The following is a 25,367-nucleotide window of genomic DNA, read 5'->3' on the forward strand; positions in this document are numbered from 1 at the left end:
TGAGGCCGCAGAACTCAATGCAAAGTCTTTACTAAAGCAGAGTTACACAGAGGAAAAAGCAACAGCTGTCAGGAGAGCAAGGTTCACAGGGACGGAAAGGGTCATCTAACGAGAGATGGGGCTAACTGCTGGCTCTCAACATCCAGGGGGCTGCTTCTCTGCCAAGAAGAGAAGTCTGGGGTGAGAACAAGAAATTTTTGACATTTCAGCTATATCACGGCACACGGTCCAGAGCAGAGGAAGCTGGGCAGGAGTGAATGTGCAGGAGGGGTCTGTCCCTGCTGTCCAACACACATCTGGGTGGCAGTGAGGCAAAGGATGTGGCACGGGACAGAGGGAGCGGTGCAGACAAAGGGGGTTTCACTCTGCAGGCCCCAGCCACGCATCCCCAGCCCGGTCAGTCCATGAGCGGCGCGGGGCACTCCTCAGAGCAGGGTGCACATGCCCTTGCGCTTGATCTCAAAGGTGGCCGTCATCAGCCCCAGCTTCTGCTGGTTGTAGGGCGGGTAGCGCAGGCTGTTGATGGCCTCCAGGCCCATGTTGCGGTGCAGGCAGCCGCGGTGCTGAGAGAAGGTGTCGAAGGTGAACTTGCCATGGTATTCCCCAAGCCACTGTTACCTGCAACAGAGAGCACAGGTCCAGACTTCCTACAGGACTCTCCTCCTGCCCACCCTGACCCACAGGGCTGCAGGCTTTTCTCATGGAAATCTCCTGCTGCCAGGCGATGGCCGACGCGGTGCAGGACCTCTTGCCCTTCCCTGTTCCTTGTCGAGCTCTACGGCTCCTCAGTCACACAGTGCCAGATAATCCCTGCAGCTCACCACTGCTTGGAGTTCCACGTGCATCACTGTGACTGGTCTCCGCTTGCTACGTGGTCACAGGCTCTTCACAAAGCTCTGCTGGGTCTACGAGGCCTGATTTCCCTCTGCAACCTCAGCGGTGCCTTACCGCATGTACCCACGGCTAGGGGCCACCACCCTGCCTGGAACGAAGGTCAGCCAATTCCTGGAGCTCTTAAAATCGGCAGCGCATTGGCAATGCTGGTTACCCTGATTCTTGTGGCTGATTTAAGCTTGAGGCTGCACGTCACGGCTAATAGCCCAGTGACTTCACAGCCAGGTTACTGCGGAAGCTTTGGCAGATGCCATCTCACCCTGATGACTTCAGGCCCTCCACCTGATAATTTGAGGCCGTTTCTCTGAATCATTTCCATAAAGATAAGTTACGGCACAGGAACCACCAACAATTGTTCCCTGATCCACAGTCAGGTAAGGAATTAATTCTGCTTTCCTGTCTCGGCATCTTATTATGTCTGAATCAGCTGTCAGCTCTGACAGAGATGCTGAGCACGTGGAGTTTCTTCCCCACAATAATCTCCAGAGAATATTCTAGGGAAGAGACCACGAGATCAGGAAAGTATTCTGGGGAAGCATCATCAAATTCTTCCTGTATTCCTGTGCTGCTCTCCCCTGGACATCTCACTGTAGGCAATGCCACAACCAGGACCCAGTGCTCAGGAGACCTCACTTTTTACCTGAAAAAACAATTGTTGTGTTCATATAAGGACACTGAAAAGCAGGTACTTCTTCCTCTTGGCTGAGGAGGATCTCCACATTACCACAGGCAGATTTCCCTGACATTCGTAAGTGTTTTACTCTTAATACTTAGTCTTAAAATGCAGAATGAAAGTATAAGCCTGCTCCTGAGTGATGTTAAGGGCTCCGATCCAGCACCACGCTGCCTGCAGGAGGAAAGCTCGCCTACCCAAGAAGCACAATGATGCCAGACAAGGAGCAGTGATGGACTGACCAAAGACAGCAGCGCCTGAGGAGCTCCCAAGTAAGCCCAAGCAGAGAAGGCACAAAATCCACTCACATTGCCTGCATTTGACAAATGTCAAAAATTGCTCACATTGCTGCTCAGAAATACCAAGGAAATACCCAAGTGGTACAAACTTCCCTACATTTTACATGAGGCATTTCCCCTGACACACTGTGGAACGCTGCTTGGGCCAGCAGCCACAGAGAGAAGAAACCTTGCGGTGCTCCACACGTGCTCAGCACAAACAGAGCTGCAAAGCCCCAGGGCTCAGCCCCAGCGCAGCAAAGCAAAAGGCTTCTGGTGGGACAAACCAGGGGCCCGGTCACATCTGCCTCAGGCAGGCAGGTTGGGGGCTCTGGACCTACCAATGCCACCGAAAGGCAGTGAGGTCAGTGTCACTTGCATCAGGGTGTCGTTGCCGCAGAAGGTGCCGCTGCTCGTTCTTTCCAGCACCTGGTTCACCACCTGGGAGGGGAAGGGAGAAGGGGATGTGACTGTGGTCTGCTGGCTCGGTGGCAGCGCTCCTCAGACATCAGCCAACTCTTCCCCCAGGCCAGGGTGCCCAGAGCATGCCCCAGGGCGTCAGCGGGGTGGGCACCAGCCCTGCTGCCCCATTTCCTTCAGTCCCTTTTAGGCTCCGTGGACCGCACGCACCTTGCTGTCACAGGAGAAGGCGTAGACGGCCAGCGGCCGGGGCCGCGCGTTGATGAAGTCAATGGCTTCGTCCATGTTGGCCACGACGACGATGGGCAGGATGGGCCCAAAGATCTCCTCCTGCATGGCAGGATCAGAGGGCTGCACGTCTGCCAGCACTGTGGGGGCTGTGGAGAAGGGTTAAAGCAATGCATCACCCACTGCACAGGCACAGGCGCTCACACAAGCCCCGGGCTCACCAGGGACCTGCTGCTTCACAGATTCCTTTCCCCAGGAGAAGATGCTATGCATCCCTTGCAGACTGCAGCTTTGAGCCCTCCACGATCTCCCTGCGTCTCTGCCTAAAGGCAGCTGCAGAGCCTTCCCCGCAGTCGTGGCTTGCACCATATCTCTGGTTCCCCATCTCACATCCCCATGCCAGGCACTTCTTCGCTCCCCACATGACAAACCACGCTCAGGCGCCCTCACCGATGTAGCGCTCCTTCTCGTCCGTCTGTCCCCCGATGGCCACGCGCCCGCTGCACAGCAGCGCCCGCACGCGGCGGAACTGCTTGTCCCCCACGATGCGGGCAAAGTCGGGGGACTCCTGCGGGTTGGGGCCAAAATATTCGGTGATGGCCTCGCGCAGGGCGGGCATCAGCTTGTCCTGCATCTCCACGCTGCACAGGATGTAGTCGGGCGCGATGCAGGTCTGCCCCGCATTGAAGAAGCGTCCCCAGGCCACCCGCCGGGCCACGTTCTGCACGTCGCAGGTGTCGGACACGTAGCAGGGGTTCTTGCCCCCCAGCTCCAGCGTCACCGGTGTCAGGTGCTTGGCAGCAGCTGTCATCACGATCCTGCCTACGGAGGGGCTGCCTGCGGGCCACAAGGGGATGCATCACAGTGGGGATTCCACCATGCTTCACCCTGGCTCTGGGATGTGGTACTCCAGGGGAAAGTGCATCAAGCCCTGCCAGACCCTCACCCCAGGTCCTTCATCAGGTCCCAGACTGAGGCTTTGGCTCTAGGGACGTACCAGTGAAGAAGATGTAGTCAAACTTGTTCTCCAGCAGCCTGGTGGTCTCCTGCACGCCCGCGGTCACCACGGCGAAGCAGTCCTGCGGTGTAAGAGGAAGGGTCCCCCTGTCAGCACCTGCCCAGGTCACTCTATCCCCATCCCCGCTAACAGCACCCCGGGCTGCTGGCCCATGGCCACTGGCTGAGCACAGAGGAAGGAGCCACATTGCCAAGGAGGCACAGGGCACAGCTCAGTGTGAGCAAGGGGTGGGAATGCCCCAGCCACGGGACAGGGACAGGGAGAGCTTCTTACACTGTCCAAGTAGCAGGTCAGCATTTCGGCGACAAGCCTCTCGGTGTTCTTGGCTATCTCTGAGGGTTTGACAACTACACAATTCCCTGCAGGGAGAGGGACAGGACATCAGGGCAGTGACATGGTCCTGGCACCCCAGACCAGGTCCCCCTGCTGGTGCCTGGGCGCTGCCTGCATCCTGGGGCAGGAGACAGATCTGGCTCCATGCAGCCGAGCCTCACCGGCAGCGATGGCCCCGATGAGGGGCACCAGGAAGAGGTGGATGGGGTAGTTCCAGGGCGCGATGATGAGCACCACCCCATAGGGGTCCCTGCGGATGAAGGCCGAGTCCAGCTGCATCACCTGCAAGAAAAGCCCCACCTCAGTGCCATTCCCGAACCCGCTCTGCCCCTTTTCATTTTGTCTCCCCCTCTTCCCTTCCCAGGTCAGCCCGGAGCTTCTGCCCTACCAGGTTCTTGTCCACGTACTCGTCCTTCATCCAGTGGGACAGGTTGTTAAGGGTGTTGTTGAGCTCGTTCTTGCAGAGGAGGATCTCAGTGAAATAGGCCTCAAAGGATGGCTGGGGACAGACATCACCATAAGTGTCACCCCAACACCAACCCCATCTCCTCCCCACCCACAGGAGACATCTGCCCCCCCGTCTGCCCACGAAGGGCAGAGCAGAAGAAGCTATTAAGCAGAAATAGCCATTATCTCCTGCAGCCACTGGGGAACATCACAGTCACTGAAATTTTATGAAAACAGGTATTTGGCCAGAGGAAAAAAAAATATATGTATTTTGGACCACACTGTGTTCTTGTACTGGTGCCTTTGCCCTTGTGGCCGCAAGTCACTGCACGCTGACCACTCGGGCACAGGAGCTGGAAGCAGAGCCCAGCGCCTCCTTCCACAGCCCACGCACAAGAGCTGGCCTCAAAGAGCTCGCTTTGTTCAAACAGCAACACGAAGAAGAGCAAGCACCTCGTGACCGCCCCGCGGGACGGAGCTCGGCCCAACGCCACCAGGCAGAAAAATCCCCGCAGCTCCCGGGGCTGCTGCGCCGAGCCAGCACACGGCTGGGACAGGCAGGTTGGGCAAGGTGCGGGGAATTAAACAAACCCAGCAGGTTTCTGCGAGATAAACCGTCCCAACAGGCAGTGACTAAATTGACCATGACTCGGGAGCGGCGTGCGGGCTGGGCGTCAGAGCCAGAATCGCAGGGGCTGTGGAGGCATTTCCTGCGCACGAGTCCTCTCCGCTGACATAACCGTGGCACAGCAGCACGGCCAAGGCCCGCTCTTGGGGGAAAAGCACGAAGACACCAGAAGTGAGTTTGGCAGGGTCGGGAATACCCCATCGCCCTGGAGAGAGAAGCTCTTTGCGCTATTAAGGCGAGTCTGCAAAGCCCCCGAACTCTGATGCTCCCAGGAGGCTCCACCACCAAGCCCCACTCGAGGGACCTTCGGGTCCCCAGCAGCTCCCAAGCTCCTCGACACGTGCCCGGCAGGCACATCGGACCTCCGGCAAAGCAACGGGGCTGCTCTCAGTGCAGGCAGCCGGTTACAGCACTGGGAGGATGAGGAAATCGCTGGTGAAGATGGGGCCATTGAGGGTTTTGGTGGGACACGAAGGGTGGCTGTGTGATGGGACATTAAGTCTGAGGTCACCCAGGTGCCTTCGATCATCAGCGGAGAGAAACCGGCATCCCTGGGGGCGAGGCACCCACCTCGGTGCGTAAGAGCAGATGAATTGTCCATCTAGCTATGAAGGCCTGCCTGCATAACAAGCGTATTACTAGACAACCGGCTCTAATTACATACAATTAGGAGAGGTGAACGACGCACTTCGAGTGCCGATGCATATCTACCCCTGGCTGAAGCAGAAGGTTCTCACCCCAAACAAACAAGGCAATTAGGAGCCCTGGGAGATTTCGGGCGGGCACAGCCACCGCACTGATGTGTGCACAGATGTGGCCCCGATGAGCCAAGCGCTGCCACAGCCAGATAAGCCCAGTTACGCTGCGCCGGGGCAAAACACCCCAAGGAAAACCTTTCCTAACACCGCGTGACCAAAGCAAGCAGGTGACTGTTGAGCTGCACGACACGTCAAGAAAGGAAGAAGCGAGAAAAGGGTCCTGAAGCACTGAGCAGAGAATACATTTGTCCCTGGTGGGGAGGCTCCCTGCTTCCTCGACAGATCATCTGAGAGATCTTGGGGTGCCGCAATCCCCAGAGCCACATCAGGTCCCTGCCCGTGCCACGGCACCGTGCCGCTGACACGCAGGAGGAATGTGCAAGGCCAGCACGTTGCACAACGCCGGTAATCCCGGCTGCGACCGGGCCAGCGAGGAGCTCCCCGGGACACAGCCTCCGCACCTGGGCCTCTGCGAGGCCACTTGGGGCACGGCGCTTGTGGCAGATGCCAGGGGAAGCTCGGTAATGCCGAGGCTCCCACCTGGCACTGGCCAACACGGGGGACAGGGACAGGGCGAGTGACACTGAGCCCATCCAGCAGTGTGGCCCCTCGTGAGCTCCGGCTAATCCCAGCTACAGAGAGCTCTGCGGGGACCCAGCACCTATGGGTGCCCCGTGCCAGCCCGCAGCACACCATGGGGGATGCAAGAGCCTATCAAGGGGACTCCAATGCCCAGAGCCCCACACCTGCACCCAGGAGGATACAAGACCCAGAGAAGGGGGTTTGTGAGACCCTGACGAGGCAACCGCAGCGCCCAGCTGCCAGCTCCTCTCACCTTGCCCATGTCCAAGGCGGTGGCCTCCAGGATGTCCTGCTTCTTCTCCTCCAGGAAGCGGCCCAGGGCCTCCAGCTGCGCCAAGCGGTACTCCAAGGGCCGCGTCTTCCCCGAAAGCCAGGCTGCCCGCAGGTGGCTCACCAGCCCCGCGTAGGGGTTCCCGCTGCAGGGATGCAAGCGTCAGAGGGACCCGGCCCTGCTCTTAACCCCGGTGGTCCGGGTGACGAGGGACAGGAGCTCCATGTCCCAGCATCATCCCACACCACCCGGGCCTTCCCCTCGGTGCCAGGAGCTGGGGCTCCTCCTGCTCACCTTGTCCCCAAGCCCCTGCTCCCCAGGACCCCATTGTGGCTCCCCGAATTTGTCCCCAGTGCCCCACCGGCACCGCCACAGCACCCCCTGCCCACCTCCCTGCTGCCCCCAGCCCCTCGCTCTCACCACACGGTGCTGCAGATCACCGGTCCCTTCGGGATGGCACCGGCGCACCCACCGGCGTTGCCGCCCACGGGGATGAGCTTGCCACAGCCGGGGGGCTGCTGCACGGGGGGCTCGTGGGGCTGCTGCATGCTGGGCTGTAGGAAGGAGCTGCCGGTCTCCACGGGCCCTGGAGAGAGATGCGGGACCAGTTACGGTGCAGGCAGCTGGGGTCTGCGCCCACCCCACTGCGGGGAACACCGGAGATGCCGGCGTGACCCCAGAAGCCACCTGCAGTGAGGCACCGTGCCCGTGCCGGCCCGCAGCACCTCTGACTGCGGCTTGGATGCTCGAGGCCGTCCCGGCTGTGGCGTGACTCAGCCCAGCAGCAGCCGGAGGCCCCAGTGCGCCCAGCAGGAGATGCTTGGGATTCCCGGGCCGTCCTCACGCGCCCAAGCAGCTGCCAGCCTCCGGCCACGGGCCTGCCCCGCCGACACGGGGTCACCCTGGGATGCACAGAGCCCCCGATGCGAGGCAGCATCCCAGGCTGCCCCAAAGGGATCCCCACGGACCCGGGCGTGAGGCAGCAGCGGTACTGCCCCAGCACGCCTTTGGGCACGGCATCGCATGAAGATGTGCCCAGACACGGGGCGCGGAGCCGCAGCCCTACATCTGCTCCCAGTGCCCCAATCCATGCCGATGCACCCACCCTTCCTCAGGTGAACCCCCCCAGTGGGGTGCCTCACAGCGAAGCCTGGCTGTGGGGCAGCCGAGCGCTGCGCAGGGAGCCCGGAGGCACCTACCTGTGGGGCTGAGCGGTGGCGAGAGGAGCGCGAGGCCGGGCTGGCACTGCCGAGGCTTGGGGCGTCCCTCCTAAATGCTGTGGGGCAGGTGGCCTGGCCCCATGGCCGGGGGCGGGCAGGACAGCGCCCCGCCTCCGTGGGGCAGGCAGTGGGGAGACAGCACCCCGCCTCCGTGGGGCTGGCAGTGGGGATGAGGCCCGGGATGGGATCTCCCCCATGGGACAGTGGGGCTGGGGAAGCCCTGCTGCCCCCAAACCACTATTGTCAGCCCTGACCCACACACACCCCACAGAAACCATTCACCCTGTGCCCCAGAGCCACCCTGACCCACAGCACCCCACAGGCACCCCTCACCCTGCTCCCCAGCATCGCCCTGACCCACTGACACCGCTCATCCTGTCCCCTAGGGCCACCCCGACCCAAGGGGACCCCACGGGGACACGCCACCAGCCAGCCCCTGACCCCGTCCATAGGGCTGCCCGCTGCCATCCCATCGCCACTGGGGTGAGCTCGCCCCACGCCTGCCTCCCCTCCACCGACTCCCCGCACACCCTAATTAATGACCCCGCTTCGTAAACAGGAAGGCAGCAGCCCTGCCCCATGCGCTGCGCCGTGCTCAGCCCCACGGCGATGCTCCCCAGATCCCGGGGAGCACAAACCCCAAAGGGAGCACAGATTCACCCCAAACCGGTGCCGTGATGGAGGTGCCCCCACCTCGCTGCGGGACCCTCCCGGCCCGTGCCCCCCTCCCGGTGAGCAGCGGGGCGGTGTGGGGGTGCTGGCAGCCGCCCGCCTGCCGGGGACACCTGCAGGGACATCGGGGTTCGTGGCACCTGGGTGCGCCCCAGGGCCCCGCACCCCGAGTTGGGACGTGCCCAGGGTGGGGACACTCTGCGTGGCCCCCAGGGGATGGAAAAAACAGGGGGGGTCCAGCTCTGCACCCACAGACCCAGGCAGAGAGGGCTGGGTGTCCTGGGAGGTGCTGGGGGGTCGTGGGCACCCGAATTTGGGGTGGGGGGCAGAGTGCAGGGCTGCACCCCCAGCCATCGCCCCAAATCGGGGCCGCGGAGGAAGGGACCCTGCGGGTCTTGGGGGCGTTGGGGGAAAAGGGGGGGCAGCAGGGGCAGGTTTGGGGGCGCGGGGGGGGTCCCGGTGCGGCTCCTTTAAACGCCCCCGGTCCCGCCCGCCCCGTCCGAAAGAGGAAGCGGCGGCGGCTCCGCCCCGGCCGGCCCGAGCGCGGCGGCGGGTCCGGGGTGTCGGTACCGGGGGTACGGGGCTGGGGGCACGGGGTGCGGGGCTTGGGGTGCTGAGTGCAGGGCCTGGGGGTGCGGGTCACGAGGGTGCGGGGTTTGGGGGCGCACGGCGTGAAGATGGAGAAAGAATGGGCGCAGGGTTCGGGGATGCAGGGTGCAGGGTTTGGGGGCACCGGGTCTGGGGGCGCTGGGTTTTGGGGTGCATAGTGTGAGGATGGAGAAAGAATGGGTGCAGGGTTTGGGGGTGCCGGGTCTGGGGGTGCCCAGTGAAAGGGTGCAGGGTTTGGGGGTGCAGGGTGCAATGGCTGGGGGTGCAGGACCTGGGGGTGCCCGGCACAAGGGTGTGGGGTTTGGGGGTGCACTGTGTGGAGACAGAGTGGGCACATGGTTTAGGGGTGCAGGGCACAGGGGTGCCAGCGTAGGGGTGCTGGATGTGGGGGTGCAAAGCACGTGGGTGCAGGGTCTGGGGATGCAGGACACAAGCAGTGCATGGTTTTGGGGTGCCAGGCACAAGTGCAGGATTTTGGGGTGCGGGACACATGGAGCACCCCCCTGACACCCCCAGTCAGCCCCACAGACGCAGCGATGGAGGAAGAGCCCAGCTGCTGCCAGGATGCGGCCAAGTTGGCAGCAGGCGAGGGGCTGGGCGCCGAGATGCAGGTGAGGGGGGGGCACACGAGGCCAAGGGGGGGCTCCCCACTAGTGGAGGCACCCCAAGGGCTGACCGGGGGGTGCCCGCAGCTGGACGACGTGGTGGGGACGCACCCCGACTACAACGAGGAGGAGGAGGAGCAGAAGTACTTCCGCCGCAAGCGCCTCGGCGTGGTGAAGAACGTGCTGGCCGCCAGCCTGGCCGCCACGCTCACCTACGGCGTCTACCTGGGTACGGCCCCGGCCCCTTGGGGACCCCCCGGGGACAATCCCCTTGGTGGTGGGGCAGCGGTGTGACGGCTGCTTGGGGCCCCCCCAGGCCTGCTGCAGATGCAGCTCATCCTGCACTACGACGAGACCTACCGGGAGGTGAAGTACAGCAACATGGAGCTGGAGGACATCGACCGCAAGGTGCTGATGGGCATCAACGTCACGCCGGTGGCGGCGCTGCTCTACACGCCCGTCCTCATCCGCTTCTTCGGCACCAAGTGGACCATGTTCCTGGCCGTGGGGATCTACGCCCTCTTCGTCTCCAGCAACTACTGGGAGCGCTACTTCACGCTGGTGCCCTCCGCCGTGGCCATCGGGGTGGCCATCGTGCCCCTCTGGGCCTCCATGGGCCACTACATCACACGGTAGGCAGCGGGGAGCGGGCGGGCAGGGGGGATCGGTGGGCGGGCTGACCGCCGCGTCCCACTGCAGGATGGCGCAGAAGTACTACGAGTACGCCAACTACAAGGAGGAGCACGTGCAGGAGCAGCGGCAAGCACCGCGGGGCGCCTGCAGCACCTACATCGTCATCTTCCAGACCATCTTCTACGCCTGCTTCCACGTGAGGGCCAGCGGGGTGCACGGTGGGGACCGGGAGGGGACACAGGGGACAGCTCAAGGCTGAGCACCCCCCTGCTCCGTGTCCCGCAGCTGAGCTTCGTCTGCGCACAGATGCCCATGCTCTTCTTCCTCAACAACTACCTGTACCAGCTCAACCACACGCTATATGGGGTGAAGCACTGTGGTGAGTGCAGAAGGTGGTGCGGGGCGGCGGGCGCTGTCCCGGTGGGTGCTGAACCGCGGCGTGCACCCCGCAGGGACGCTGAGCCACGGCACGCTGCCCGGCTTCAACAAGACGGTGCTGCACAGCCTGCCCCGCAGCGTCAACCTCATCATCGTGGAGAGCGCCCTGATGGCGGCCGCCTTCCTCGCCATGCTGGTGGTGAGTGTGGGGCCGGGCGGGAGGGGCTGGGCGGCCACCGGTGCCTCACCGGCTGCTGCTGCCACGATCAGGTCCTGCTGCTGTGCGGCTCGGCCTACCGGCCCACCGAGGAGATCGACCTGCGCAGCATCGGCTGGGGGAACATCTTCCAGCTGCCCTTCAAGCACATGCGGGACTACCGCCTCCGCCACCTCCTCCCCTTCTTCATCTACAGCGGCTTCGAGGTGCTCTTCGTCTGCACCGGCTTCTCCCTGGTATGGCGCGGGGACGGGATCGGGGTGGCGGCGGGGGGACGGCGCGGCCGGGCGACGCTGAGCCTGTCCTCACTGCAGAACTACGGCGTGTGCGCCCTGGGGCTGGAGAAGTTGGCATACCTCCTCATGGCCTACGGCTTCTCCGCCTCCGCCTGCTCCAGCCTGGCACTCTGCACGCTGCGCCTGCGGCGGCAGTGCCCGCTGCTGGCCGGAGCCTTCGTCCACGCCGCCATCCTGGTGACGCTCTTCTGCTGGGCGCCCGAGCCCCGGCATGTGGTGCAGGCACCTCTGCTCTACTCCATAGCCGTGCTCTGGGGCATGGGCAGCGCCCTCAACAAGACCGGCATTAGCAGTGAGTACCGGGAAGGTGCCGGCGCAGCCTCGTGTCCCCTGGTGTGGCCAGGTTGTGCCCAGCTCCCCGACACGTCCTCTCCTCGCGTACCCCGGCACCTCGGCGTGGCGGTGCCCAGCTCTGTGGGCCCACGAGCAAAGAGCAGGGCACCCGCAGTGCCTGGAGAGGGGACCCCGGCACGGGACAGGGACACTGACGGCCCGTGCCCGTCTCCTCCCGCAGTCCTCCTGGGCATGCTGTACGAGGACAAAGAGCGCCAAGACTTCGTCTTCACCATCTACCACTGGTGGCAGGCGCTGGCCATCTTCGCCGTGTACCTGTGGTCGGGGCTGCCCATGAAGGTGAGCGGGGACGGGAGATCCTGGGCTGTTCGGGGCCGGCCGGCCGCTGAGCGCCGCTGTCCCGCAGGCCAAGCTCTCCATCATGCTGCTGGCGCTGGGGCTGGCGGCCGGCTCCTACCTGTGGATGGAGCGCAAGCTGGCGCAGCGCGTGTCCTACCGCCTGCCCCGCATCCCCCGCCCGCGCCACAAGATGAAGGGCTACCGCTACCTGGAGGATGACGACTCCGACGAAACCGCTTCGGAGGGTGAGGGGGCGAGCCGCCACGAGGACGACGACGACGACCGGCACCCGGCCGAGGCCAATGGCAGGGACGAGCTGCCGAAAGACGAGGGGGAGGGAACAGATTAGACGTGGCCTGTGCCAGCAAAGCGCAAGCCCCCATGCCAAAGCCCAAATCCCGCAGAAAGCCCAAGTCCTGCAGAAATCCCAAATCTTCACAGCAGAGCCCAAGTCCTGCAGAAAACCCAAATTCCCATGGGAATCCTAAATCCCTGCAGAAATCCCAAATCCCCACAGCAAAGCCTAAATCCCGCAGAAAGCCCAAATTCCCATGGGAATCCTAAATCCCTGTAGAAATCCCAAACCCCTCAAAAATCCCAAATCCCCACAGAAATCCCAAATGCCCACAGCAAACCCAAATTCACATGGAAATCCTAGATCCCCACAGCCATCTCAAACCCCTCAGAAAGCCCAAATCCCCAACAGACCCAAAATCTCCACAGAATACCCGATCCCCACAGACATCTCAAAGCCCCACAAAAATCCCAAATCCCTCAGAATGCCCAAACCTCACAGAAATCCCAAATCCCTGCAGAAAGCCCAAATCCCCAGAGACATCCCAAATCCCCGGAAGTCCCAACCACCTGCAGAAATCCCAAATCCCCCGCAAAAATCCCAAATCGCCCGCAAAAATCCCAAATCCCCCGCAGAAACCCCAAATCCCCTCAGAAACCCCAAACTCCCTCAGAAATCCCAAATCCCTGCAAAAATCCCAAATCCCTGCAAAACTCCCAAACCCCCGCAAAACTCCCAAACCCCCGTAGAAATCCCAAACCCCCTCAGAGATCCCAAATCCCTCAGAGATCCCAAACCCCTCACACCTCACCCTCGCACCCCCCCGACACCCTCGGCCCCCCCCCCCCGGGACGCCGTCCCGGAGCCCCCCGCCGGCCCCCGGCCCCACAAAGCCGCTCCCGGCGCCGCCTCTCGCTGCCTTCGCGTCGCGGCGCCCCCACCGCCCTCCATGAGGGAGCGGGCGCGGCGCTTCCGCTCGCCTACCGCTTGTGAGGCGGGGGACTACAGCTCCCGGCGGGCAACGCGCTGCGCGCGTTGCCCGCCGGGAGCTGTAGTCCCCCACCCCGCCCCCTCCCATCCCCGTGCTACCCCTACGAACTCCCCGCCCCACAACGCCCCGCGCGCGGGCGGGCGGGCGGTCACGCGCGGCGCAGGCGCGCTGCGCGCTGTTGTTGTGGCGGCGCGGCCCGCGGCTCTCCGGCCGGCAGCGATGAGCGACAACGACGACATCGAGGTGGAGAGCGACGTGAGTCCGCCGCCGCCCCCCTTCCCCGTGCCCCCCGCCGCTGCCCGGGTGGCGGCGGCGGAGCGGTAACGCTTGGTTTCTCTCCCCCCCCCCCCCTCCCCCCGCCTCCTTCCGCGCACCCCCCCCCCCCCCCCCCCCGCCCCCGTCCTGCGGCCCCCTCAGGAGGAGCAGCCCCGCTTCCAGTCCGCGGTACGGGGGGCACGGGGGGGGGTGGAGGGCTGTGGGGGTGGGATTTGGGGGGGGCTGAGGGGGTCTGAGGGGGGATTGGAGGGGCTTGGGGGGGGGATTGAAGGGGCCGGGGGGGGGGTTGGAGAAGTCTGGGGAGGTATTGGGGGGTCTGGGGGGGTGCTGGGGGGGGATTTGGGGGGCCTGAAGGGGGTTGGAGGGATCTGTGGAGGGATTGGGGGGGGGGTCTGGGGGGGTTGGAGTGGTCTGGGGGGGTAATGGGGGGGCCTGGGGGGGGGGGTTGAAGAGGTCTTGGGGGGGTTGGGAGGGTCTGGGGGGGCTTGGAGTGGTCTTGGGAGGTATTAGGGGGGCCTGGGGGGGGGGTCGGGGGTTCTGGGGGTGTTTGGGGGAATCTGGGGTCTCTGATATTGGGGGGGGGTCTGGAGGGGTGGTATCAGGGGGTGGGAGTATCTAGGGGGGTGTTTATGGGGATCTGCTATTGAGGGGGGGTCTGGGGGAGTGCTATTGGGGGTGGGGGGGGCCTGGGGGGTGTTTGGGGGGGAGATCTGGGGGCTCTGCTGTTGGAGTTCGGGGGGGTCTGCTATTGGGGGGGTGCTATTAGGGGGGTGGGGGGTGGTATTGGGGAGGTGGGGAGCGGACTGGGGGTGGTTACAGGGATGTGGGGGTTCTGCTATTGGGGGGGCTGAGGGGGGTCCGGAATTGGGGGGGAACTTGGAGCTGTTATTTGGGGAGGTGTTTGGGGGGATCTGAGGGCTGTATTTGGGGGAATCTTGGGGGCTTCGTTATTTGGGGGGGGGAGGGAATCTGGGGGGATGTTTGGGGGAGCCTGTGGGCTGTGTTATCTGGGGGGAGCATTTGAGGGGATCCGGGGGCTGTATTGGGGGGGATCTGGAGGCTGTGTTGGGTTATGGTTCTGGGGGATGCCCGTGGGGCAGTGGGTTTGGGGTGTTTAGGGGGGATCTGAGGGTTTTGATCAGGGATCGCTGATTGTTGGGTGGTGACTGGGGAGGGCGCCCATGGGGTTTGTGTCCTGGGGAGGGGGGGGGGCTGGGTCTGTTTTAAGGGGATCCCACAACAAGTGGCTGTGCTTGGGGGGGCTGTGACAGACAACGCTTGCTCTTTTTGGGGGGGGGGGGGGGGGGGGGGCACGGGATGTGGGGCCACAGCTTGGGGGGGGGGGGGGGGTGGAGCTGTGTCTCATTGAGGGGGGATTTGAGGGGTTTGTGCCTTTTTCTTCCTGAGGGTAAGGGGGAAGGGGGGGTGGTGGCAAAGCTGCTGCCCCCCTTTTAGGGCCACCCCCAGACGGGGCCCCCCAGCTCCGCTGCAGGCTCCAGCGCTTCCCCCTGCAGCAGGAAGCCACCCACGGGCTGTGCCACGGGGAAACCGAAAGTGCTGCCGGGGTGGCCCCGTGACCCCTCCCCGCACGCACCCCGTGACCCTGGGTCACACGCTGTGTCCGTCTGTCTGTCTGTCTGTCTGTCGTCCCGTCCCCCCCCCCGCAGGCAGACAAACGAGCCCACCACAACGCGCTGGAGCGCAAGCGGCGGGACCACATCAAGGACAGCTTCCACAGCCTGCGGGACTCCGTGCCCTCCCTGCAGGGAGAGAAGGTGAGGTTGTGGAGCGCGACGCGGGGCAGGGGGGGGCGGCGTTTTTGGGTGCTCGCTCCAGCTTCCCTCCCTGCTCCCCCCCCCGCCCCCCTCAGGTAGCTTTGCTTCCTCCTCCTGCCTCGCCCGGCCCGACGTCACCCGGCCAAGGGTTTGGCACAGGCAGGGCGATGGCACGGCCAGGGCAGAAATAGGACAACGCAGCCACGAGGGTGCTGGCGGCCCTGAAAGCATGGCCCCTGCGGGGGGGCCACCCCCTGGGGATCTGCGTGGGGTCCCCGAGAGGAGCGGGAGGGATCCTGCTGTGGTTCCACGCGGCAAAGCCCCCGGTGCTGCGGCAGGAGAGCCCGCGGAGCCCTGCGGAGCCGAGGTCTTTATTTCGCCCCGTGCCGCTTCCCACTATTGCTACAGGCATCCCGGGCCCAAATCCTGGACAAAGCCACAGAGTACATCCAGTACATGCGCCGGAAAAACCACACGCACCAGCAGGACATCGACGACCTCAAGCGGCAAAACGCGCTGCTGGAGCAGCAAGGTGAGCGGGGCTGCGTGCCGGGGGGGGGGACGGGACGTGGTGGCACCCCCCCCCGGGGTGACAACACGGCCCTGCCTTGCAGTGCGCGCCCTGGAGAAAGCCCGGTCGAGCGCCCAGCTGCAGGCCAACTACCCCTCGTCGGACAACAGCCTCTACACCAACCCCAAGGGCAGCGCCATCTCCGCCTTCGACGGTGGCTCCGACTCCAGCTCCGATTCGGAGCCCGAGGAGCCGCAGAGCAGGAAGAAGCTGCGCATGGAGGCCAGCTAGGCTGCCCCCCCCTGCCGCCACTGCCACCCTCGCGCCGGGGCCTGCGCCCGCCCGCCGGCCCCGTAAGGACTCGTCCTTCTCTCCTCGGGGCTCTCGGACTGCGGCCTCGCAGCCCCCCCCGCGCCCCGACGGACTTGGGGGGGCCTGGGGACCGCACGGAGATGCCCCCACCGCCCCCCTGCCGCTAGCGAGCCCCTCTCCGCGCCCCCCCCTCTTCGATTTTATATGAGCATTTCTATTTATACCCAGGGACCACTGCAGCCCAGAGCTGAGCGCGAGGCTGTGCAGGAGACGGGCGGCCCCCGTCCCCCACCCGCCTGCGGGGGCCCCTGCCCTCCGGCCAGCGCCGGGGGGGGGGTCTCGCTATTTATTTTCTGCGTGTGCAATTCCACCTGGCCCCCCGCCGTGCCGCGGGGACGGCGCCCACCGCCCTCCACGGCACAGAGCTGCAGGGCTCGGGCTGGGTGGTCTGCGTGTGCGTCCTTCCCCGTCCCCCCCCTCCCCCCCCACGCATCCCCGAGCCCCCCTCCCACCTCTGTGTCATTTTCTGAACTGTCCCCGTAGGTGACCCCGTCCCCCTTTTAACGCCGTTCATTCCATGGATCTAAAGTATGTTGTACATACTGCCCAGAGTTGTCTTGCAAGTTAAGGCTTCCCTTTACTATAAGACTATAAATAATAAAAACAAAAAAACTTATTTTATCCTTCCCCGTGGTGGCCGCGTGTTCTTGGGGCTGCAGGGGGGGGGGTGGGGGGAGCAGCTCCCTGCGCATCCGGGGCGGCGCGGGGTCGGGGCTGGAAACCCCGCGTCCCCCGGCGGCAGCTCCGCGCCGCTCCGTGCTCCTACTCACCCCGCGCACAGCCGAGGGCGGGTGTCAGCTCTGCTTTATTGATGCCACGCCACCCGCGGCGCCCTCAGCTCCCGCCGGGGAGGGCGGCAGCGGCGGTGGCCGGCCTTTTTTTTTTTTTTTTTTTGGTATCGCTAGCACCCTGAGGACCTCGCTCTGCTCGGCCGCGCCGTCCGAGGGGGAGCGGGGCCCTTACCCCGCCGCCTCCAGGCTGGGCACGGGCTGCTGCAAGAAGTGCATCACCGCCTTCACCACCTTTTCCGGGGCGATGTTGTAGACGGGATGCGTGGGCTGCTGCCGGAGCGGAGGAGAAGGCGCCTGAGCCAGGCCCGGCAGAGGAACGTCCCCGGCGTGGGGGCCCTGCCCACCCTGCAGACCGCCCCCCCCCGGGGATGGCAGCACCTACCAGGCGGTTTTCGGGGACGCCCAGGACCACCTCGTGGTGGAGGTCGCCGCTGCCGAAGTGCTGGGCGATGGCCAGCCCGCTCAGGCAGTAGCAGGTGTGGTAAAAGTCCCGGGACCTGGTGGGGGGAACCCGGGGGCGGCTGAGCGGGGGGGGGGGCGCTGGGGGCGCGAGGCCGCCCCCCCGCCTCGGGTACTCACTTGCCCGGCTTGTCGAGCAGCCCGCCGGCCGGGCACTGGCAGCACAGGAGGATGTACTCCTGCAGCGCCGACTGGTCGAACATCCAGCGTGCCATGCTGAGCGCCGCGTCGTCTGCGGGGGCAAGGCGGGCAGTGAAACGCCTGGGGGGCCTCGGGATGAGAGCAAATCTCCCCCGCCCCGGGAAACACCGGCATGTTTGCCCAGAAGCCCCTTTCTGCCACAAAAAAGCCTTCAGGGAAGCCCATCAGGTCCCTCCCGTGCCTGCCGCACCCTCCAGTTGTTCCGCAGTTTGTCTCCTTGCTAAAACTCGCCTGTTTCTCCCCTCCACGCAGCCAATTTTAGAAGCAGACGAAGCCGGTGACCCCCGCCCGCTGCCGACTCACCCCGGGCGTGGAGCGCGCGGTGCAGCAGGGGCAGCAGCCCGGCCTGCCAGAAGGAGTAGCAGCCGTCCACCAGCTTGTTGCAGCGGCCCTGGAAGCCGCCCTCGAAGCGCATCTGCCGGCCGGTCACCCAGTGCTGCAGGGGACAGAGGGGAGCGGGTGGCACTGCGAGGACGGGGACATCCCCCGGCAGCTGAGGGCCCCCCCCCCAAAACTCACCAGCAAGCTGCGGAGGTTCAGCAGGTGCTCCTTCTTGAGAATGACCAGCGCCGCCACGCCGCAGAAGGTGTACCCGCCGTGGGCCTCCATGCCCGGCACCCCGCCGATGCCGCCCTCCCAGTTCTGGCACCTGCGCGGGGGCGACGCTGAGGATGGCACCTGCAGGGGGGGCACCCACCGTCCCCTGCGCCCCCTCGGCTGGCTCCTCACCTCGCGATCCACTCGGCCGTCCCGGCGAAGAGCGTGGGCGTGAGGACGTTGGTGAGCGACGCCACCGAGGCGGCGCAGTAGGCGCTCCTGCGGGAGAAGGGGGCTCGGGGCTGCGGCAGGCGCCTGCCCCCGTCCCCAGCCCTGGGGGCTCCGCGGGGCTCACCCCGCGCTGCGGTGGGGGGCAGAGACCCGCTGTGGGGCAGGTGCCTCATCCCCCACGGCGCTCACCCACCTCACGTCCACCTCGCCGCCGATGTGCATGAGGAAGGAGCCGTCGGGCTGCTTCAGCGCGTGCAGGTACTCCAGGAGCTTCTTCCTGCGGGACGCGGGTACGAGGGGCAGCGTGGACCCGGCCCCCACCCCGCTGCAGCCCCCGCGCCGTGCTGGCCCCCCGCTGTACCTGTCGATGACGCCAAACGCCTCCTCTGTGCCGATGATGCAGAGCGCGTTGACGGCGGCGTAGGTCGGGGCGAGGTGGGGGTGCTGGCCGGGGCCCCCCCCGAAGCCGCCCTGCGGGCTCTGGCAGCAACTCAGGAACTGGCAGACGCTGCGGGGACAAGCAGAACAGCTGGGGAGGGGACCCCAAAACGGCCACCAAGGTGGGGTGGGCAGGAGGACGAGCCACCGCGGGTGATGGCAGGAGCTGGCGGTGGCACCGAGCCCTCCCCTGAGCGGGCAGACCCCTCCCTCAGCGCTTCCCCCAGCAGCGAAGGGTTTCAGACCTGGCTGAACATCCCCAGGAGCTTCCGGAGGATTTCAACCTGCTCGTGACACGGGGACATCCCCCACCTGAGCGAGGGAGAACCTGGGAGAAGGGGACAGCCCCCGTGCCCCCCCAGGAGGTTGAAGCCAGGTCCCCTATCTCCCCCCTCTGTCATGAGACAGCACGAGCCGTGCCGCCCAGCAAGAATGGGCAGCATTGACGGCCCCGAAGGACACAAAGCACTTTTGTCCTGGCGCCAGGGCCACGGGGATGGTGGGAGGTGGCCCTGGCTGTGCCGGGCGGACACGGGAGCAGGCACCTCCAGGCTCACGTGGGCGCACGCGGAGCAGCTGCCTTCTCCCGGGGGTGCTGCGGGTCGGACCCAGCTCGGGGGGGTGCTCCCGGTGTCAGCACCGAGGTGCCCGGGCCCCCCAGCGCCCCGCAGGAACCGGGGGTGACTTACTCAGAGGCGACCGCCTGGGGAATGGGCTCCTCCAGCAGCTCCAAGCTGTGCAGGATCCAGTAGCAGAGCCAGGGGCGGCTGGCGTCCAGACACTGCGGGGACAAGAGGGGACGGGCAGGAGGCAGGGAGAGGGGCCAGACAGAACCCCCAAACCCGCAGCTCTGGGGCACCCTGTGGGGACAGGCAAGACCCAAGGGGACCCGCAAGCAGCACGGGAACTGCTCCGCCTGCCCCAGGGCCACCCGACAGCCAGCAGCGAGGGATTCGGGGCGAGAAACACCCGGTGATAATTAAAGCAGCACCCAGAGGCCGAAGGCATCGCCCAGGCGTGGAGCCCCGGGGCAGAACGCCGGGGCCGTGCCCGGTACCTCGTAGGCTTCACTCAGCTGCCGGAGGCCTCTCTTCAGGTAATGGAAGTGCTTCTCCCGCTGCAGGACGAATCTGCAAGGCAGGCAGGGCGCGGCGTCGCAGCGCCGCCAGCTCCAGCCCCGGGACCCGTTGGCCGCCAGAGCCAGAATTTTGGCTTTTTTTTTTTTTTCCCCCTATTATTGCTCTTTATCCTTATTCCAACTTCCCACAAGTGGAGGGAGCATGGTGGGGACTTACTGGGCGGCGTGGTGGTTCGTCTTGTAGGCGTCGAACACCTCCTGCACGATGTCCTCCACTTTGCTCTGCGGCACCGCGAGCACCCGGGTCAGCGCCGCCGGGAGCTGCCTCCCTGCACCCGGCCCCGCGGCGCCTTCCAGCAGCTTCCACCCGTTTTGGGTTTAAGGTCAAAGCCTCACGGAACCCTCCCCGCCCTGCACAACATCCCCGGGGGCTGAGGGCACTGATGCAAGAGGCGCAGCCGGGGTTCTCGGCTGGGCAACGCCTTTCACCCTGCGGGGGGCATCCCAGGATCGGGGTGGGGGTCGCGTTCGCCCCCCTACCTCTCTTGTACCCGGTCCCAATGCCCCCTGGAGCTCGGACCCCCGGCTCCAGGCTTCACAGGTCCCTCCGTCCCCAGACCCTGAGCCCCTTCAGCCCCTGGCCTCCCAGCTCCGTGCCCGTGCTCCTTGAGCCCCCAGATCCCCGGTCCTGAGCCCCCCCAGACCCCAGACCCCCACCTCCGGCCCTCCCCAGCCCCAAGCCCCTCGAGCCCCTCGGCCCCAGACCTCTGCCCCCGAGCCCCCTCTGCCCCCAAATCCCTTCAGCCCCCGGTCCCCCAGCTCCATCCTCGTGCTCCTCGAGCCCCCGGACCCCCGCCCCCAAGCTCCGGCCCTCCCCAGCTTCGGGCCCCCCCATCCCCGAGTCCCTCGGGCCCAGACCCCCGACCCCAAGCCCCCTCTGCCCCCAAGCCCCCCGCCCCCAGCCCCCCACCCCCGAGCCCCTTCAGCCCCCGGTCCCCCAGCTCCGTGCCCGTGAGGACCCTTGGCCCCCGAGACCCCCGGTCCCGAGCCCCCCCGGCCCCGAGTCCCCCGGTCCCGAGCCCCACGGGTCCCCCGACCCCAGCCCCCCCGGCCCCCGGTCCCCCAGCTCCGTGCCCGTGGGCCCCCTCCAGCCCCCAGCCCCCCGGCCCCAGCCCCCCCAGCCCCCGGCCCCGGGCGGCACCTGCTCGCTGGAGGTGTGCGTCCTCACGCCGTCGTCCCGCAGCCGCCGCCGCCCGCCGGGGCTCCCGGGGCAGGCTCCCGCCATGCTGCGGCCGGCCCGGGCGGGGGCAGCGGGGCCGACGGCGGCCGGGCGGGGACACGCGGCCACGCCCCCTCCGCCCCGCCCGGCCACGCCCCCTCCGCGCCCTGGCCACGCCCCCTCCGCCCCCGCCTGGCCACGCCCCCCCCCCCCTCCCCGCCACCACCCGGCCCGGGACCGGCGCGCGCGCGTGCGCGGGGCGACGGAGTCGGCCGGGGCGGAGGGCGCGGCGTCGCCGCGTGACGTCACCGCGTGGCGTCACCGCGCCGTGACGTCATGCCGGGATGCAGGGCTCCGTGCTCGGCGCGCTGCGGGCGCGTGTCGCCGGAGCCCGTCGCGACGTTGCCACTGCTGCGCTGTGCCGCTGCGACCCTGCAGCGCGTTGCACCATTGCACCGTTGCGCTGCTGGGGCGTGCGGTGCCATTGCACAGCTGCACCACCTCGCACTATTGCACCAGGTTGCCCCATTGCACAGCTGCACCGTGTTGCGCCGTTGCACGGCTGCTCCATATTACGCATTTGCAGTATTCCACCACGCTGCACTATTGCATCGCGTTGCACTATTGCACTGCTGCACCGCGTTGCACTATTGCACCATTGCACTTCTGGGGCACGTTCCCCATTGCACAGCTGCACCATGTTGTGCCATTGCACTACTGTGCCGCATTGCACTGCTGCACCACATTGCACTCTTGCACCACGCTGCACCATTGCACAGCTGCACCCTGTTGCACTGTTGCACGGATGCTCTGTGTTGCACGTTTGCACTATTCCACCACATTGCACTATTGCACCACGTTGCACCATTGCACGGCTGTTCCATGTTGCACCATCGCACTGCCGCACTGTGTCACACCATCGTGCAATGGCGCCGCGGCGTCGTGCTGCACTGCTGGGGCACCATGTTCGCTCTGCTGTGCTGCTCCGCACTGCACCTCCACATCACGGTGCTGCCGGGTAGCCCCGGTGCACGGCCCCGCTGCACGGCGTCACTGCCCTGTGCTGTGCTGCTGCATCACTGCGTGCGATGCTTCCCCATGCCACTGTCCCGGTGGCATTGCATCGCTGTGTGCAGCCCTGCCTCGTTGCACCGTGCCGCTGCTCCACGTCGCTGCGTGGCTGCACCACCGCTGTGCTGCTCCGTCTCCTCGTGCCACCACCGGGCTGCTCCGCACTACGAGGCCCGGGCCAGGCCCTACTGCACGTGGGGCTGCCCCACGCTGCCCTGCTCTGGGCCCCTCACCTCCAAGCCCACCCCCAAGTGTCCCCAGGTCCATGCCCGGGTGTCCCTCCCCACTGCATCCCCACATCTCTCTGTCCCCATAGCCCCCCGGTGCACCCCCATGCCCCAGGGCACCTCCCGGTGCCCCCCCGGTGCCCCCCCTTGCATCCCTGTGTCCCCCCAGCTGCATCCCCCCGCCGTCACCCCCGTCCCCTGCTCCAGCCCCGGTGTCCCCCCCGGTCCCCAGCGCACCCCCAGCTGCCCCCCACCCCCGGTGCAGCCCCGCGCTGCCTCCCGGTGCCCCGGCTCATCTCCCGGTGCCCTCACCGGTGTCCCCCGGTGCCTCCCGGTGTCCCCCCCCCCGGTGCCTCCCCGTGTCCCCCCGGGTGCATCCCCGCGTCCCCCCGGCGCATCCCCGCGCTCCGCCCCGGTGCCAGCCCGGCCGCCCGGAGCGGCGGCGCAGGAACCCGCCCCCGGTAACGGCGGCGGCAGCGGCGGCGGCGCGGGGCCGCCATGGCCAAGCAGTACGACGTGCTCTTCCGCCTGCTGCTGCTCGGCGACTCGGGCGTGGGCAAGACCTGCCTGCTCTGCCGCTTCACCGACAACGAGTTCCACCCCGCGCACATCTCCACCATCGGTACCGGCACCGGGGGACGCGCGGCAGCGGGGAGCCGCGGGCGGCAGGGAACCGGGGGCACCGGGGAAGCCGCAGCGCTGGGGGGGGGGGGAAAAAAAAAAAAAAAGAAAAAGAAAAACAACGGGAAAAACGGGGGCACCGGGAGCACCGCGGCACCACCGGGGAGCCGCCGCCGCGCCCCGCCGCCGGGAGCGGGGAAGCCGCGGGCACCGGGGAGGCGCCGCGCTGGGAAAACGGGGACACCGGGGATGGGAGCGCCGGGGAACCGGGGGCACCGCCGGCAGCTGGGGGCACCTGGGAACCGGAAAAGCGAGGAGCGGCGGCACCGGGGCGGCGGGGAGGTGGGGGGGAGCCCGGCCGGCACCGGGGGCATCGCAGAGCTCCGGCACCTTGGGGCACCGGGGGGCACCGCTTGGAGGCACAGCGTGGGCCGGGGGGTGCACCGGGGGGGGAGGGGGGGGGCACAGGGCAGAGCCCTGCCCCCAAATCCCCCCGCCCTCCCCAAAACCCCCCGTGTGCCCCCGGCCTGGCCAGGCGTGGACTTCAAGATGAAGACCATCGAGGTGGACGGCATCAAGGTGCGGATCCAGATCTGGTGAGTGCCGGGGGGGGCCGCATCCCGCTGATGTGCCCCCCCCCCCCGGGGTGGGGCTGGAGCCTGGAGCAAGCAACGGGGCCCCCCCCGACCTCCCCCCCATGTCCCCAGGGACACGGCGGGGCAGGAGCGGTACCAGACCATCACCAAGCAGTACTACCGGCGGGCACAGGTAGGGGCATGGCGGGGGGAAACTGAGGCACGGGGGGGGGGGGCAGTGGGGGAAAAATACTGCCCCCCCCTCCCCGGTGCCTCTCCCACAGGGCATCTTTCTGGTGTATGACATCGGCAGCGAGCGCTCGTACCAGCACATCGTCAAGTGGGCCAGCGACGTGGATGAGGTGGGGGTTTGGGGGGGTCCCCAAAGCGGTGACACGCTGGTTTTTATTGGGGGGGGGTGCTGATGCACACCCCCCCACACACACACAGTATGCGCCCGACGGCGTCCAGAAAATCCTCATCGGGAACAAGGCGGACGAGGAGCACAAGAGGCAAGTGGCCAAAGAGCAAGGGCTGCAGGTGAGCTGGGGGGGGGCAGGCACCCCCAGCATGGCCGCGCCCCCCCCAAAAAAGCCCAGCGGCCCCCCCCAGGGCCCCCTGCACCCCAAGCATCCCCAGGCCACCTGTGCTCCCTCCCGGCATGGCAAGGGACCCCGACCCCCCTGCGGTCTCCCCTATAGCCAGGGCCCCCCCTGCACCCCCAGCGTGGCCAGGACCCCCTGTCTGCCCCCCAAAATGCCCAGTGTCCCCCCTAATGCCCCCCCCATCCCCCCACGGCACCCAGCGCATGGCCCTGGGGTCGCACCCCACGGGACCGCTGCCGTCCGTCTGTCCACGTGCCTGCGGGGAGCAGAGGGGCTGGAGGGGGGAGGTTGGGGAGGGGGGAGAGGGGGCGAACCCCCCGCCCCCCACCCCCCAAAATCACATCGGCGCCGCCGAGCCCTCGCCTTGCAGCTGGCCAGGGAGTACGGCATGGACTTCTACGAAACAAGTGCCTGCAGCAACCTGAACATCAAGGAGGTGCGTGGGGCTGAAGGGGGGGGGAAAGGAGAGGCAGCCGGGGTGTGCCCCCCCCTCTCCTTCCCGGCCCCCCCGGGCTCACCCCGCTCTTTCCCCGCAGTCCTTCACGCGGCTGACGGAGCTGGTGCTGCAGGCACACCGCAAGGAGCTGGCGGGGCTGCGTGCTGCCGCCGTGCCCCCCGACCTGGCCCGGCTGGAGGAGGACGAGCAGCAGCCCCCGGGGGGGCAGGACAGCCCCAAGAGCTGCTGGTGTTGAAGCCCGTTCGTTCCTCCCCCCACACAAACCCCCCGGCTCCCCACCGCCGCCAGACCCGTTTTGGGGAGGGGGGCTTGGCGTGCGTGGGGGGGTCCCCAGGCGCTGTTTGCACACCCCGCGCCCCCTCCGCCCCCCGGTTTTGCACACTCGGTTTCCACAATAAAGGAGATGCTGGAGCCCCCCCCCCCCCCCCCAGCTGACTCGTCTGGTGCCACCGGGACGGTGTCCTCGGCACCGCAGGCAAAGCCGGGCCGCGGCAACCCGAGCGGCGATGAATAATGGAGGGGCCGGGCCAGTGTCCCCTTTCCTGGCTTGGGGACGCGGCTGGGGGGACGCAGGGACATCGAACAGCCTGGCAGCGGGCAGTGGGGTGGGTGGGCATCGGGATGGGTGGGCACTGGGATGAGTAGGCACGGGGGTGGTGGCTAGCACCGGGATGCTGTTCCTTACTGGGATGGCTGTGCACCAGGATGGGTGGGAAGTGGGATGCCGTTCCTTACTGGGATGGGTGGGCACCAGCAGGTACCAGCTTGCTGGTGGGCACTGGGACAGGGCCCACTGGTTCCAGTGGGCCGGGTTGGCCAGGGAAGGAGAGGCGTGGAGGCACCC

The 25,367-nt window shown here is 66.5% G+C and overlaps 5 protein-coding genes across 11 annotated transcripts; 3 read left to right on the plus strand and 2 right to left on the minus strand.

Annotated features, from left to right (window-relative positions):
* Window positions 1-14: 14 nt before the first annotated feature.
* On the minus strand, window positions 15-7,906 carry LOC121071686 (aldehyde dehydrogenase family 3 member B1-like). 2 transcript variants are annotated; one of them, XM_040560244.1, is made up of 12 exons: window positions 7,730-7,906; window positions 6,951-7,116; window positions 6,513-6,675; window positions 4,233-4,343; window positions 4,006-4,126; window positions 3,785-3,870; window positions 3,491-3,572; window positions 2,944-3,330; window positions 2,476-2,642; window positions 2,183-2,286; window positions 2,068-2,071; window positions 206-611 (listed from the first exon to the last, which is right to left on the minus strand). In XM_040560244.1, the coding sequence occupies exons 2-12, from the start codon at window positions 7,076-7,078 to the stop codon at window positions 426-428; spliced, it is 1,539 nt and encodes a 512-aa protein (XP_040416178.1). In that variant the 5' UTR covers window positions 7,079-7,116; window positions 7,730-7,906; the 3' UTR covers window positions 206-425. The 2 variants fall into 2 exon arrangements, with proteins under 2 accessions (XP_040416177.1, XP_040416178.1); XM_040560243.1 differs by lacking the exon at window positions 2,068-2,071 and having other exon boundaries at window positions 15-618; window positions 2,187-2,286.
* Window positions 7,905-12,852, plus strand: UNC93B1 (unc-93 homolog B1, TLR signaling regulator). Of its 5 annotated transcripts, XM_040560233.1 has the most exons (12): window positions 7,905-8,481; window positions 9,560-9,642; window positions 9,724-9,865; window positions 9,953-10,268; window positions 10,336-10,465; window positions 10,555-10,648; window positions 10,722-10,846; window positions 10,918-11,100; window positions 11,179-11,452; window positions 11,675-11,793; window positions 11,861-12,163; window positions 12,296-12,852. In XM_040560233.1, exons 1-11 carry the CDS (start codon window positions 8,289-8,291, stop codon window positions 12,140-12,142), a joined length of 1,941 nt encoding a protein of 646 aa, XP_040416167.1. In that variant the 5' UTR covers window positions 7,905-8,288; the 3' UTR covers window positions 12,143-12,163; window positions 12,296-12,852. The 5 variants fall into 5 exon arrangements, with proteins under 5 accessions (XP_040416167.1, XP_040416166.1, XP_040416170.1 ...); XM_040560232.1 differs by having other exon boundaries at window positions 11,861-12,852; XM_040560236.1 differs by lacking the exon at window positions 7,905-8,481 and adding an exon at window positions 8,943-8,984 and having other exon boundaries at window positions 11,861-12,852.
* Window positions 12,853-13,175: 323 nt separating this feature from the next.
* On the plus strand, window positions 13,176-16,639 carry MAX (MYC associated factor X). Of its 2 annotated transcripts, none has more exons than XM_040560293.1 (5): window positions 13,176-13,334; window positions 13,497-13,523; window positions 15,023-15,130; window positions 15,533-15,662; window positions 15,745-16,639. In XM_040560293.1, the coding sequence occupies exons 1-5, from the start codon at window positions 13,299-13,301 to the stop codon at window positions 15,930-15,932; spliced, it is 489 nt and encodes a 162-aa protein (XP_040416227.1). In that variant the 5' UTR covers window positions 13,176-13,298; the 3' UTR covers window positions 15,933-16,639. The 2 variants fall into 2 exon arrangements, with proteins under 2 accessions (XP_040416227.1, XP_040416228.1); XM_040560294.1 differs by having other exon boundaries at window positions 13,178-13,334; window positions 15,539-15,662.
* Window positions 16,640-16,802: 163 nt separating this feature from the next.
* On the minus strand, window positions 16,803-21,091 carry LOC121071690 (protein farnesyltransferase subunit beta-like). Its single transcript, XM_040560250.1, has 12 exons — window positions 20,950-21,091; window positions 19,966-20,030; window positions 19,728-19,800; window positions 19,360-19,451; window positions 18,594-18,740; window positions 18,426-18,509; window positions 18,194-18,280; window positions 17,984-18,113; window positions 17,768-17,900; window positions 17,384-17,495; window positions 17,187-17,301; window positions 16,803-17,074 (listed from the first exon to the last, which is right to left on the minus strand). Exons 1-12 carry the CDS (start codon window positions 21,031-21,033, stop codon window positions 16,973-16,975), a joined length of 1,224 nt encoding a protein of 407 aa, XP_040416184.1. The 5' UTR covers window positions 21,034-21,091; the 3' UTR covers window positions 16,803-16,972.
* A 1,612-nt stretch (window positions 21,092-22,703) lies between these two features.
* Window positions 22,704-24,940, plus strand: RAB15 (RAB15, member RAS oncogene family). Its single transcript, XM_040560288.1, has 7 exons — window positions 22,704-22,887; window positions 23,422-23,482; window positions 23,594-23,654; window positions 23,746-23,823; window positions 23,912-24,001; window positions 24,437-24,502; window positions 24,603-24,940. The coding sequence occupies exons 1-7, from the start codon at window positions 22,764-22,766 to the stop codon at window positions 24,756-24,758; spliced, it is 636 nt and encodes a 211-aa protein (XP_040416222.1). The 5' UTR covers window positions 22,704-22,763; the 3' UTR covers window positions 24,759-24,940.
* The last annotated feature ends 427 nt before the right edge of the window (window positions 24,941-25,367 follow it).

This window comes from Cygnus olor, chromosome 5 (genome assembly GCF_009769625.2).
Source record: "Cygnus olor isolate bCygOlo1 chromosome 5, bCygOlo1.pri.v2, whole genome shotgun sequence".
Taxonomy (NCBI): domain Eukaryota; kingdom Metazoa; phylum Chordata; class Aves; order Anseriformes; family Anatidae; genus Cygnus; species Cygnus olor.

Coding starts and splice junctions, on each gene's coding strand:
- LOC121071686 (XM_040560244.1), bottom strand. CDS start 7,078: ATGCAGCAGCCCCACGAGCCCCCCGTGCAGCAGCCCCCCGGCTGTGGC. Junction 6,676..6,950: donor GTGATCTGCAGCACCGTGTG/GTGAGAGCGAGG, acceptor GCATCCCTGCAG/CGGGAACCCCTACGCGGGGC. Junction 3,871..4,005: donor CATCGGGGCCATCGCTGCCG/GTGAGGCTCGGC, acceptor CTCTCCCTGCAG/GGAATTGTGTAGTTGTCAAA.
- UNC93B1 (XM_040560232.1), top strand. CDS start 8,289: ATGACCCCGCTTCGTAAACAGGAAGGCAGCAGCCCTGCCCCATGCGCT. Junction 8,482..9,559: donor CGGCCCGTGCCCCCCTCCCG/GTGAGCAGCGGG, acceptor TCAGCCCCACAG/ACGCAGCGATGGAGGAAGAG. Junction 9,866..9,952: donor CACCTACGGCGTCTACCTGG/GTACGGCCCCGG, acceptor GGGCCCCCCCAG/GCCTGCTGCAGATGCAGCTC.
- MAX (XM_040560293.1), top strand. CDS start 13,299: ATGAGCGACAACGACGACATCGAGGTGGAGAGCGAC. Junction 13,524..15,022: donor AGCCCCGCTTCCAGTCCGCG/GTACGGGGGGCA, acceptor CCCCCCCCGCAG/GCAGACAAACGAGCCCACCA. Junction 15,131..15,532: donor CCTCCCTGCAGGGAGAGAAG/GTGAGGTTGTGG, acceptor TTCCCACTATTG/CTACAGGCATCCCGGGCCCA.
- LOC121071690 (XM_040560250.1), bottom strand. CDS start 21,033: ATGGCGGGAGCCTGCCCCGGGAGCCCCGGCGGGCGGCGGCGGCTGCGG. Junction 19,801..19,965: donor ACGAACCACCACGCCGCCCA/GTAAGTCCCCAC, acceptor CCTGCCTTGCAG/ATTCGTCCTGCAGCGGGAGA. Junction 17,302..17,383: donor CTGCTCGACAAGCCGGGCAA/GTGAGTACCCGA, acceptor TCCCCCCACCAG/GTCCCGGGACTTTTACCACA.
- RAB15 (XM_040560288.1), top strand. CDS start 22,764: ATGGCCAAGCAGTACGACGTGCTCTTCCGCCTGCTGCTGCTCGGCGAC. Junction 22,888..23,421: donor CGCGCACATCTCCACCATCG/GTACCGGCACCG, acceptor CGGCCTGGCCAG/GCGTGGACTTCAAGATGAAG. Junction 24,002..24,436: donor CCAAAGAGCAAGGGCTGCAG/GTGAGCTGGGGG, acceptor CTCGCCTTGCAG/CTGGCCAGGGAGTACGGCAT.